This window comes from Acipenser ruthenus, chromosome 17, assembly GCF_902713425.1.
Source record: "Acipenser ruthenus chromosome 17, fAciRut3.2 maternal haplotype, whole genome shotgun sequence".
Lineage (NCBI taxonomy): Eukaryota > Metazoa > Chordata > Actinopteri > Acipenseriformes > Acipenseridae > Acipenser > Acipenser ruthenus.
In genome coordinates, this window is record NC_081205.1 from 4,317,364 (window position 1) to 4,331,440 (window position 14,077).

At 39.3% G+C, this 14,077-nt stretch overlaps 1 protein-coding gene across 1 annotated transcript in view; it reads left to right on the plus strand.

Moving 5' to 3' along the window:
• LOC117422967 (guanine nucleotide-binding protein G(o) subunit alpha-like) overlaps nt 1–14,077 on the plus strand; it is a 37,284-nt gene that overhangs the window by 14,683 nt on the left and 8,524 nt on the right. The window contains exon 5 of the mRNA XM_034038231.3: nt 6,565–6,693. Coding sequence (XP_033894122.2) covers nt 6,565–6,693 — 129 coding nt within the window. The remainder of the gene's footprint in view (nt 1–6,564; nt 6,694–14,077) is intronic.

Genomic DNA, 14,077 nt, shown 5'->3' on the forward strand with positions numbered 1-14,077 from the left:
CCTTTCCTGACACTGATGTACTGAGCAGTAAAAAACAGTCATTACCGGCTTCATTTACCTGTGGTTGTGGACCTGTGCCGTTTTTCAACTTCTAATTAACAGAAATCGGAGCGGATGCCTGCAGATAATTAATCAGGCAGAGGTGTGTTTGCACAGCCAGGTTAGATGATTACAGGCTCTGCTGAATGGCACCAACGAAATGAGTAAACAGCGTCTTGAAATGCCATTTAAAGTTGACGTCCACCTTTTTAAACATATTTGTCGGAAATTAAATTGCAGCTGGCTTTGATCACACACACCCCTCGGGTCACTCGGTGTCACTTGAAATGTCAGGCTTGATGAGTGGATAGCAGATACAGTAATTGTACAAAGGTTATGCAGGCATTGAGCTCCACCATTTATTAAACTGCAAGTGTAAGTCAACTTTGCATACCTATTCTGCTACTGCGGCTAAAGGCAAGGTAGGTGAGCATTTCATTTTATTGAACCGCGCCTAAGCTGGGTTCGTTGGTAACTTCATATAGAGACTATCACATTAGGAGTCAATCATTGAGGCTCCAGAGGACTACGGCAATACAGATAATGGCATATCCTCTGATTTTCCATTTCAAGTGAAAACTTTATACATGGTACGGCTGAGTTTATCAACACAATTACTCAACAGCATTTACTGTTTTTATTGTCTTTATCAGTTTTTTTTATGAGGTATAACATCAGACTAATTTAGCCTCTGTGGTTCTGCGGCGCGAATCACAATTGAAATAAAGTCGGTGGTCTCTCAGAAGTTTGAAAGAGGTAACTGTGGAAAGGAGCGTTCAGGTCAGGATTGAGATGCACTTGCAGAGCTGTGAGGGGAAGTTCTCAGGATGGCTGCCAGTGTTTTCTCAATGAAAGCCTCTACAGCGAGGATAGCTAAGGCTTTTTTTTTAATGTACCGATGGTATGAATTAGATTTTGACCTCGATATTTATGTAACACACCACTTCTGCCCATAGTTATACCATACACAGTCAAAAATAATCAACAAGCCTTATGTAACACGTCTTCAGAAGTGGCTTACCGCAGGCACCTTCGTGTCTAATCCAGTTTAGAACCCAGTATAACAGGACTTGTGGTTTTGGCTCATTTCATTGCTTGCTTGCTTGCTTGTTACACAAACCCACAAATACACCACACATACGTAGATGAAAACTAAAGGCAGGGGAATTGCTCACTTTTTGTGCAGTTTCTGAAGGGTATTTATTTTGATCGTTCTTTACTGAAATCAGTAGTAAACTGATAGTGTGATGAGTTAAATCTCTCCCATCCGTAACCTCATCAATGTGGACTTGGTTTCCTATATCTGTACCTTCATTGTCACCACACCTGTGATGCTAATTGAAGATATTTTAACAAGATAAAGCAGAAGAGGAATTCAGGCAGGAATTTAACCAGGACTTCTCATGACTTAGAAAGCGTTATGTTTTGGATTTTGAATTTCAAGGAGTCGGCAGGATTTCGGTTTAGCGCCTCATCTGTGACAGAATCAGGGCATTGAAGCATGATCAGGTGCTCTGAATCGTCCGCCTGCAGTCTAGAGAGATCAGTGCTGGTTCCTGGCAAACCCACACAGGCACTGCATGCTGAGAGCCATGAGAGCCTGTTGAGCTGGTGTCAGCCGAAGCATGTGACATTCTCGGGGGGAGGCTTTTATCTTGGCCTCTTCATGTGTTGAACAGCTCATTTTGTGGTGGAGACTCAGAATTTGACTTTTAATGCTAAGGTAAAGGAAGAAATACTTCATTGTAATACTTAGTGATAATGGAAAAGGATAGACAACCATCACACAATTATGTTCCAACCTGGGTCATTTAGAGAAATATACCAAAAGAAACAAAATACATCATTATTAGTAGTAGTAGTTGTTGTTTATTATTATTATTATTATTATTATTATTATTATTATTATTATTATTATTAATAAATCCAAAATGTCTCTGCCTTTTGAAAATCACCATTTTGTTTACATCACATAGTATTCTGTGATAGTCAGCACCAGAATCCTTAGGCTTTGTATTTTCCACTGCCATTATCTGTGTCTAAATGCAAAACATCTGCACATTATCAGATTACTAATCACAGTAATATCAGTCTAATGCTGCATGCCCGTCAATGCAAAAATCCCTCGAGACCATTGGAGAATGAGAAGGCAACAATATGTTGGTACTTCATGAAACCTGGTCCTTCCTGGAGCTGCAATGCTCCTAACACAAAATAAGTATATATTAGGGAATCCTTAAATGACAAATCACAAGAGGGCTGTGAAAATGGCTCTGGAGTATGAAACGTTAAAAAACATAGATGCTGTACCTTTAACAGACTTCCTAAACCTAGGATAACCATATCCGATATATCCATATCGAGGCACTACGAGACCCTGTGTAATAGTCATCCAGCATGTCAGCCTTGGTTTGTCTTAAACATGGAACTCTGTAGCTCTGTTTCCTTTATCAGCTGTGAAATAAAAAGCTTTACCGCTTATTAAAACGACCGATGGGCAAACAAACGGGAACCCCCCCCCCAGCCGCCTCTCAACACACGGCAGATAATTAAGTAAATGAACTCAACGGATTTCCTCTGTGCTGCCTGCATCTCCAGACAGCTCCCTCCATAGAAGAGCCTGCAGCTGGCGGGGGAAGAGAAAGCAGTTGCTGCCATCGGTTGTGTGTGAATTAAGTGTAAATGTTGACAGAGAGCAAATTGCTTTTAAATGCCAGATAGTTAAATATGTTTGTGTTTTGTTTTGTTAAAAAAAAAAAAAAAAAAAGCTTTTGGTTTTGTTTTGTGTTATAAGGAGTGAAATTAAGATATTTTGGTTTTATTCTCTTTATTGATAGTTCTGCCAAAAACAGATCAGTTTTCTTTAAGTTACAATTTTTTGGGGGGGGGGGGGAAATCAGGCTCTCACAGGTTAGCTTACCAGCAGTTTCCAACTGGCCCTGGGTAGCATAGATTTAGTTTTCACCTCCTGTAGGGCAATAAGTCAATAGTAGGCAATGAACCAACCTACCTTTCTTATACTCTTGTGAAACATCATATTTTTGTTATTCAATAAATGGGGCAGCTCTCTCATTAATAGGCGTCCCTTGTTACCACAGATCCTGTTAGGAATTATGGTCATGGCACCTAATACTATCTATATGCAGATAATGCAGTTTCACTATGACTTAAAACCCTGAAAAAAAAAAAAAAATCCTGTACATTGAAAATGAAATTCAATATTTTTTCTATGTAATTTATGTAGTTAATTCCTAATTCATTTCAACTGGGGAAAGGTTGTGGGAATCATTAAACTGAGAGGCTGTATCTGGTATCTCTTTTAAAGAGTAAACATCTATCTTTTTAATATACAGTAACTTCCCACTCTGCACAAACATTCCCCCCCCCAGAGTATTGGATGTTGATCACTACTGAGCGAGGGACAAATGTTTAGCAAGCTGTCGTGGCTTTTGGGAGCCTGATTTATAAAACGTCAATAATGTGTCAGTCGGTCTGCGCCTGATAATGATTTGAAGCTGCTGTGGCATTTTGATTATCCTCTTAAGATTATGTAAACAAGGATGATGCGAGGAGCCTGCTGTGGGCACGCCGACGCGTTGACACGACAACTTCGTGCTTCATATCTGTCTGTTAAGCTCTTGATTAAACACCCGCTATTCGTCGACTTGAGAAAAGAAAAAAAAAGGAAAATGAGTCGCTGTTTTAAATAAAATTATTTTAAACTGACAGACAAAGTTTGACAGGGTAAAGTGGAGTATACTTTTACCTCCTGGTACTAGGAGATGGATAAAAGTCATCTGTCTGAATAATCAGTACTGCATGAGGATTCCACAAGGACTGCATCGTGTCTGAAAACAGGCAAGGGTCAACCTGAGGGGTCGGTGATCAAGTGTGGGCTGGTTCATAGTTGGGGGGGCATGATGAGAGAGCACAGGAGAGTAAGAAGGCTGCAATATTGTTTTGTATGAAAAGTGAAATCTAAAAAATATTTAAGAGATGTTCTTTAAAAATATCTATTATTCCTGGTATCAAATATTTCTATTCCATTTGTACAGCGCACACTACCACCTCTCTCCTCCGATACTAATACAAAACCCCCAGGCCAAATGATTAATCTGTTAGTTTTGAGAAGTAGCAGAAACCCTTGTCATACCTGTGCACGATCCTGTTTTGTTAGGCTGCTTTCTTTTTTATTAAGCTGCCAGGCTCAATATTCTTTTCTGCAGCACTTGAATGTGGTTAAGGGATATTCAGTCAGACAATGCGTTTGAGCCCCACCGTCAGGGGCACAGGCAGCATTGTGGATGTCCTTTGCAGCCTCACGCTGGCTTCACTGAGAGGAGCAGGGGATACAATCGGAGCTGTACGTGCCGTGTGTTCGCCCTGCAGGTCATTTTGTCTTTGCAGGCAGATAATTTTGGAGTCCAGTCAGGTTAGATTACCAGCAGTTTACAACTGGCCCTGGGTAGCATAGAGATGCTGTGCCAAGTTTTCACCTCCTGTAGGGTAATAAGTCAATAGTAGGCAATGAACCAACCTACCTTTCTTATACTTTTGTGAAACATTCTATTATTGTTATTCAATAATGTATGTAGTGTTTATGTTGTTGAGGCAGCTCTCATTGATAGGCAGCCCTTTTTACCATAGGTCTTGTTAGAAGGCAGTATGGTCATGGTACTTGCTGTATGACTTAAATGCTGTGACTTAAAACCAGCATTGAGGTATTTTTGATTATTTTGTGGCTGGATTTCTATTTTGGAGTGATGGTTTGGACTGATTCCCCATCGTAATAATATGCTGTGGAAGCTGTGTGGTCCAGTGGTTAAAGAAAAGGGCTTGTAACCAGGAGGTCCCCGGTTCAAATCCCACCTCAGCCACTGACTCATTGTGTGACCCTGAGCAAGTCACTTAACCTTCTTGTGCTCCGTCTTTCGGGTGAGACGTAATTGTAAGTGACTCTGCAGCTGATGCATAGTTCACACACCCTAGTCTCTGTAAGTCGCCCTGGATAAAGGCGTCTGCTAAATAAACTAATAATAATAATAATAATAATAATAAATAATAATAATAATAATGCCCATCTGAAAAGGCTTGACTGGCACAGTTGATTTGGGAGAGTCTGGACTTGGAGTTTGTTTTGTTGCACCTTATGTTCAAGGAAACTCTGTGATTTGCTTTAGAAGTTGAAAGCAGGAGTGGTGACACAATGTGACAAGAAGACAAACTGCAGCTTTAGGGGAGCTGTCAGAAGCTGTATCATATCATGCACTATGAAGCGTGCAGCTGTGCAGTCTTTACAGTATATGAGACCGGCTTAACCAATAAGTCACCCAGGACACGCATCGTGCCTTCCTTCAGGATACAGACCTGTCTCGGTATTAATTATCACTGTATCGCATGGGAGAGCAGACACTGGAAAGTAGGTCATGAATACAGCCCTTAGTGCAGTTCTATGTAAAGCAACGCGTTTCCAGGACTTTGTGTTTCACAGGATATTGGAGAACGAGTATGAAATCAGTTTCGACCTTGTCATGCATCTACCTTATGAAATGGAAAAGCACAGTGGCTCATTCTTGTACCCCAATGCAAGAGAACAGAGAACCTGCTTACTTTCATAGAGGTGCTGCAGAATGGTGGTTGTGACCTACAACTTTTAGGGATTTTTGAGAAAGTATAGAATAAGTTGCATTTGCTTTGAAACACTTACCAATCACATGATAATCAATAGTGATTGACTAGAAAGCATCTCAAAATGATCACAGTAACTGTTAATCAATCTCATCGACAGCCAGACAATAATGGAATCCCTCTCTCCCATCAATAAACAAACTGGATTCCTGATCATTATTACTACATTATCAGTGCTTAGCTGCTGTGCTATTTTCAATGCTTTTAGTAGATTTGTCATCTGTTTCTCTCCTGCATACAAGGCAGTAATCTGGTGGAGTTTCCTACAGCTGTCACCTGTCACACTTTTCAGAGAAATCCCGCTGAGGAGCGATCTCATGATATAACCGTGCTGTTTGTATCTGTCTGTTGGTTAGAACGCGAGCATGGCAGTAACATCTTTAAGTGTTTGTTTGTTTCTTAATTTTTTTTATTATGATTGTTAGCTTTCCTCTCTGATACTTGTAAAGGGTGATTTAAATGCATAACAGCTGCCCCAAACTGTAGTCATTATAAGCAAGAATGTATCATCCAAAGGGATACAAAACTGTACTGTCTGAGGTGTAGCTAAAAGCTGAGCTTCATTGGAAGTATGAATGCTCAGCTACTGTATACCTGGGGAGAGGCAGTGGAAACAAGGCATACTATAGGATGAGCAGCATGTCACAAGATGCTGTAAACATTCCGTCCACAGCCTGCAGGGGGCAGTGCAGAGGCAGGCCTCCCATGCTGGGGTATGAGCAGCTCACACCCTGACTAGAGGCTATTGAGTGCAGTGCTCCCTGTTTAATCTTCTGAAACTTACTGTGCATTTGCTTCCTGATTTTATTCGCAAGGAATCTTTTTCTCTCCCCTCAGTTTCTTTGACAACATGAATCGGATCATAACTCCGGAGTACATTCCGACTGAAACAGACGTACTGCGCGTCCGACTGCGGACCACGGGCATCATCGAAACCCAGTTCAAAGTGAACCACCTCGTCTTCAGGTAAGAAGCTTTCTCTCTTTGTGGATTGGACTGGGTCCGACTGTAAAAGTAGGTCTCTGGTGGAATGACTAGTGGGGTTCCTCCACTGCACATACGTTTAGAAATCTATCGTTGAGTGTTCATCCCCTTCTAAATTCCACCTTAAACAAAACATTTAGCTACCCAGACAGATACAAATATGTTATGCTTTCACTGAACTTAAACAGAATTTCAGGGAGGAACAAATGACTGTGCTATAGCTGTGCATGTCTAGATGTGAACCCGAGTCAATTCTCCTAGCTCGCACCTCCCCAGACGGGTGAATCAATATCGGAGAACACATTTTAAAACACCTTTGACAGTTCAGTGAGTCATTTATATCATGTCTTGTTCATCTAACAAGCACGTCAGAGGTCAGTAAGCCTTTTTATAAAAGTAGATTGTTCTGGACAGACACATGTAAAGGAAAGACACAATAAAGTAAATATGACAAATAATTTGTTCAGAAATGTCATGTGACCTGTAGGAAGTCATGCTTTGGCAGCCATTGGATCAATGACCAATGTCACACATTCATGTTTGTCTAATATTGCAGCGTATTCATAATTTTAGACAATCACCTTCTAGAAGCAGTCTTTAATATTTAATTAAGTATTGACTTGAACCTTCACAAAAAATGGCTTAGTAATTCTTATTCTTGATCAATAAATAGGGCTTTGAAAACTATAAATAATGATTATAATGAAAAAATCTATACAGTACAACAATAAAGGTCTTGTCAATTATTTTATCATTTGTCAGCCCGGAAGCCCTTTTTTAATAGGATTATTGACATGTGTTTAATCTGAATTTTTTCTTAAATTAAATATTTGAGAACCAGACTGAACATCAGACAACAAGGCAAACAATTACAGCTGGTTGATGGGTTTGCCAGACACTGTAAACTAGATCGAGCCATCTCGTTGTCAGATCAGAGATGGGCATCTTTTTGCTTGAACTCCCAGTCTTTTCTTGTCATTGGAGTACTAATGTAAGTTATATGTTTAATTTCTGTATCACAAACACCAATGGTCTAAATTCAGAGGCGGTCCTAATAGATGCATACATTGAATTATTTTCTTTTCAAAGTATTCTTGTGTATCTGTTCCGACTGTAAAAACTGTAACATAACGTAGGGTTATAGGATGGCAGACTTTTGTTTACGTGGGTAGGAGTAGAAATGAATGGACCAAGGCTGAAACAGTGTTACTGAGTTAGACGGCTGATTGTGATGTTATTGTTTTGAATGGGCTTTGCCATTAAATGAGATTCGCGTATGATTTTTTAAAGCAGGTGACAGCAAGCGTGCTGATATGGAGAATACAGCACGGTAAAAACTGAAAGTTGCACGGCTGATGTCATGAATAGGGTATCTCTGTGATGTTGTGGAATACAGAAGGCGAAACAAGCGCTCTGATTGGCTGAAAGATCCTGAACATTTTTTCTATACTGTTCATTTTGGTCAAACACCATCACCTCAATCCTCCTTCTTTACTGCCCACTCAAAAGCATGCTTCACGTCATTGATATTTGACATGACAAAGTAGTTAAATAGTCACCTGCACCATCAAATAACTGATAACCACATTGATTTTCAATGTTTTAATAAATAATGTTGTAATCCATATACCAAAACCCTCAGTACCAAATAACACAGCAAAATCAATTGCATTAACTGAGCAAATATCAAACTGAGGCCGAGCCATTTATTATGTGTGACTTGAGCCCTGCCTTCCAGAGTGAATACATTCTGCACTTCTTTACGGCTGTACAGTATTCATGATATTCAGGTATCTTGGCATGTGGTGTACGCATAGAGTTCTGGACGGTACAATTGGATAGAGAGCTTTTTACTTTAATAGTCGCTGTATCAGATACAGTTAAGGTTGGTAGCGATCAGCAGTCATTTTTATCCATCGGCTGCCAGCTTCAGTGAAAAGACTTCATCACAATGTCACAAGTCTCACAAATGGTGGTCCAGTGTGCTGACCTGTTTCCTGCACGAAAAGAAAATCGCAAACAAAATCCGTAAATAGATAGGAAACGCACACTGTTATAAATAGAGGCACAGGCACTGTAAATATTAATGAATCTTTATCCAGGTAGGAAATGCACACTATTTAGGCTCTTTGTGTTGCGAAGTTGTGAAAATCAAACATCTAACCATGCAGGCGAGTCTGTATAGTGTGTTTCTGTCTAATGTTCAGCTTCATTTTGGTAGCAGTATTTAGTTCTGCCGCACCCGCGATCAAAGCTGGTTCTCTGCCCCAGTCCAGGAAGGAGGCGGAGAATTGGAGTGGAATGGAAGCAAAGTGGCCACGCCCATTCTTTAGGGGAACTACGATCAAAAATAGCTGTTTTTTTAATTAACTGTTCATGTTTAATTAAAAAGAAGGTTTACATTTTGGATTTGGTTTTGTTGATTCTTCACTCTGCCTTTTTGGAGGTTGCTTGCGTCAGTTCTTGATCTCTTGTTTGCTAATTACAATCCAAGTGGTCATTAATACAGGATTGACTATACAATGATCAGCAAAGGAATGAAAATGTTTGTTTACAGGATGATTTTTTAAAGATGTCAGCTTTTAAATTCATATTTTAAAGGGATAACTAGTGTTTCTTTAAAAGGACGCCTGCGGTCCTTGTATTCCCCTATCACAGTTGTGAAGAACATCCTGGCTTCATCTGTCAGTGCCTCACTTCACCTGCTTATTATTCGCTCACTCAGTCATATAAAACCCGCACTCAGCCTTTATGACAACCACTTTATTTTATTGCCTCTCGATGGTAATACAGCATTCGGATTCAGAGACAGCCTCTTGAAATAATTATTGCATGGGTAAGCTGAATGACAAGGAAAAAAAAGACATTGCATCAACCTGCTTATCCCCCATAGGAAGCATGGCTGACAGTTCTGTGCCTCCAGCTCATGTCTCTTGTATTTAGCTTATGGGCTCTGTGATCATTTATATATACGGTGCAAATCATTCCCAGTTTCAGAGTGGGAATACCGACACTCCGAGGTAGTTGAAATGCAAAAATCCAAATTATAAAAGACAAGTACGAAAAACATTATTTTAAAAAGTGCCTTCTAGGAAACGTGGTGTTTTTCTAATTTAAATTCTTTTGAAAAAAAAATATATATATACAGTGCCTTGCAAAAGTATTCAGACCCCTGACCAATTCTCTCATATTACTGAATTACAAATGGTACATTGAAATTTCGTTATGTTTGATATTTTATTTTAAAACACTGACACTCAAAATCAATTATTATAAGGTGACATTGGTTTTATGTTGGGAAATATTTTTAAGAAAAATAAAAAACTGAAATATCTTGCTTGCATAAGTATTCAACCCCTGTGCTGTGGAAGCTCCCAGTTTACACCGATGAAAGAAATTGCCCTAACGAGGACACAATTACCTTACCATTGGCCTCCACCTGTGAACCATTAAAGTTGCTGTCACATTTTCTGGATAAAAACCCCACTGTTGAAGGATCATTGGTCAGGCTGTGAATCTGAAGGAAAATGAAGACCAAAGAGCATTCTACAGAAGTTAGAGATAAAGTAATACAAATGCATAGATTAGGGAAAGGGTACAAAATAATATCCAAGTGTGTGGATATCCCAGTGAGCACAGTTGGATCAATAATCAAGAAGTGGAAGCTGCATCACACCACCCAGGCACTGCCAAGAAAAGGCCGTCCCTCAAAACTCAGCGCTCAAACAAGAAGGAGACTTGTGAGAGAAGCCATAGAGAGGCCAACAATCACTTTGAAGGAGCTACAGAGTTCAATGGCTGGGAGTGGAGTAATGGTGCACCAGTCAACCATATCAAGAGCTCTGCATAACACTGGCCTGTATGGGAGGGTGGAAAGAAAGAAGCCGTTACTCAAAAAGTACCATCTGAAAGCACGTCTGGAGTTTGCCAGAAAGCATGAGAGTGACCCAGCTGCGATGTGGGAAAAGGTTTTGTGGTCAGATGAGACCAAGATAGAGCTTGGCCAAAACTCAAAGCGCTATGTGTGGTGCAAACCTAACACTGCCATGCCTAAAGACACATCATCCCTACAGTGAAGTATGGTGGTGGCAGCATCATGCTGTGGGGATACTTCTCATCAGCAGGGACTGGGCATCTTGTTAAAATTGAAAGAAGAATGGATGGAGCAAAATACAGGGAAATACTGCAAGAGAACCTGCTTCAGTCCGCTAAAAAACTGAAGCTTGGGAGGAAATTCACCTTTCAGCAGGACAATGATCCCAAGCACAAGGCCAAAGCAATATTGGAGTGGCTCAAGAACAAAAAGGTGAATGTCCTACAGTGGCCCAGTCAAAGTCCTGATCTCAATCCCATTGAGAACCTGTGGCACTATTTGAAAATTGCGGTCCACAAGCATCGTCCATCCAATCTGAACAACCTGGAGCAAATCTGCTAAGAAGAATGTGCCAAAATCACTCTGACACTGTGTGCAAAGCTGGTACATACTTACCCCAAAAGACTTAAAGCTGTTATTGTAGAGAAAGGTGGCTTTACCAAATATTAATGTGTGGGGGGTGAATATTTATGCAAGCAAGATATTTCAGTTTTTTATTTTTCTTAAAAATATTTCCCAACATAAAACCAATGTCACCTTACAATAATTGATTTTGAGTTTGTGTTTTAAAATAAAATATCAAACAGAACAATATTTCAATGTACCATTTGTAATTCAGTAATATGAGAGAATTGGTCAGGGGTCTGAATACTTTTGCAAGGCACTGTATATATATATAATATAAAGTTTACAAACGACTAGTCCATTTGGCCCATCTTGCTCGTTTGGTTGTTAGTAGCTTATTGATCCAAGAATCTCATCAAGCAGCTTCTTGAAGGATCCCAGGGTGTCAGCTTCAACAACATTACTGGGGAGTTGGTTCCAGACCCTCACAATTCTCTGTATATATAAAATCACCAGTTGTAGTATTAGTGTTGCTTACATGATTGCTTAATAATTAAAATGTTTTTTTTTATAATGGTAGTGCGGACCACTATTCCTCCCAATACTAGACCACCCTGAAACCCAGGTGAAAAAGAAAGTGGTATCCGGTGTTAATATTAACAGTCTCTAGCTGAACATACTGTGCACATTAAGTTTTTAATTTTAGCTGAAAAAAATGCAGCAAAAAAAAAATAATAATAATAATCATCAATGTGTCTTAGATACAATAAGATTATGGAAATTAGACAAAACCAAACTGCAAAACCTGTATCTTGAAAGTAACTGAATGTCAAGAACGATTTGTGTTATTCCCTTTATTCTTGATACATGCTTGATTTTGGAAGAGTTCCACAACATTTAAAGTTCTCAGCTCTGCCTCGCCAGCCTTCCAGAGCAAAAGTGCTTCCATTTACCGGTAGTCTTGCTCAGCAGGAGGCTGCTGCCTGTAGATTCATAATACTGAACATTCCTGACATTGTACAGTTTACACAAAGAGCAGGTGGCAAGTGTGCAAGATAGATTGCTATCTGCCAGTATTAGAAATAAATAAGATCACTTAATTCTGATGACTAGCTTCACAAAGCTCTCACATAATTTTAAATAATGAGCATAAATTTACATGCTAACGTTGACATGGCGCCAAGACGAGTAATAGTTGATCTGAACTGGGGCATAATTTTAGCATTTCATTTGTTTTATTCTCAGGATGATATTTGCAGCCTGGGGTTATTATTTTTTTGAGCACTTAAAAAACAATCCTGATATGAAATGCAATGGTTTGATTGGTAAAATGACACTGAGAATTGCCTGGTAATTAAAGAGGTAGGATCTGTAACCATCAGTGAAACTTCTATGAATAAAGTTTATACTCCTCAAGTGAATATATCATGAATAATTGAATGGCATATTGTTCAGTCCTAGACCAACTAACTTTCTTATGAAATGAGTTTCCTTGCAGTTATTGAGTTGGTTCCTTGTCAAGCTCTCACAGATAATACAGAAAGTAGTTGTTTGTAGAAAAGTGTATGACCCTAAAACAACCAGATTCAGATTGTTTGAATAGTTAAGACGAACTATTTCAGTGTAAATAACATGTACCCTTGTATAACATGCACAAATCATTGTAAATGCGGCATATAACACGAGGACCTAGTACACACACACGCACACACACACACACATACGCAGTTGTGGGGGTTGTGAAACGCAGTGCATTTTTTGAGGTGCAGCTGAAGTCATGCAGTTGACACGATTCCTTCCGTCAAACAGACCCACAACCCTTTAGCCGTCAGACTCGATCTTGTCAAAGTTGTCGCTCCAGTTCTGTGAATAAAAAAAATAAAAATATCCTCAAACCGATTTTAGCGGATAAAACTATAAGATATGCATGGAAGACGGAAATGTTGTGGAGTAAAACATTTTGTGTGAAAGACCTGAGCTAGGGTTTGAAAAATTAATATACCCCTGACACAATGAATGTAGAGTTGTGTCATCCATATTTCTCTCGTATTTCTATGTGTCTACTGCTTTTCAGTAAGCAGATGCTTGCAGCTGCATAGCATACATTTATAAAGTGATGTAGTACTGTCAGTGCAGTAACTTCCCACTCTGCTTAGTCTCGTATGTGGTTTCATACACTGATAAGCTGCTTTTTGCCTTTGTTTCTAATTACTTTGCTTCATTCAGACCCTCTGCCATCCTTGAATCAATCTCGCCGGCTTTTGATAATGCAAATTAATGATTTAAGCCTCACTTCTTTCTCTGGGATTGTTCACTTTTTTCCGTTTTATAGTATATCCAGATTCATTTTCTGTATTTATTTCTCTGCGATTAGACATCCTTGAAAATGATTGATTTATAATTATCTATATACTTTACTTGTTTGGGTATTTTAAAATAATTTCTTAGATTGATGAGACAGAGCTGCTGGGATTGTCAGAAAACTTCAGATCCCATTCCGTTGTGGAGCTCCATATCCCATTCCGTTGTGGAGCTCCAGATTCCATTCCATTCCGTTGTGGAGCTCCAGATTCCATTCCGTTGTGGAGCTCCAGATTCCATTCCGTTGTGGAGCTCCAGATTCCATTCTGTTGTGGAGCTCCAGATTCCATTCTGTTGTGGACCTCCAGATTCCATTACATTGTGGAACTCATTCAATTCCTTTGCGGTCTGTAAATGAATATTTTATATAGTTGCTGAAGACACAAAACTTACTATAATGACTGCTTGGTCTCCATCGATCATGATATATACAGTGTATATATATATATATATATATATATATATATATATATATATTAATATATAATATGTAATATATACACAGTATACACACATCTCATTGAATCCATGCCAGAGTATCTTCAGGATCTAAATGACAGATGAAAG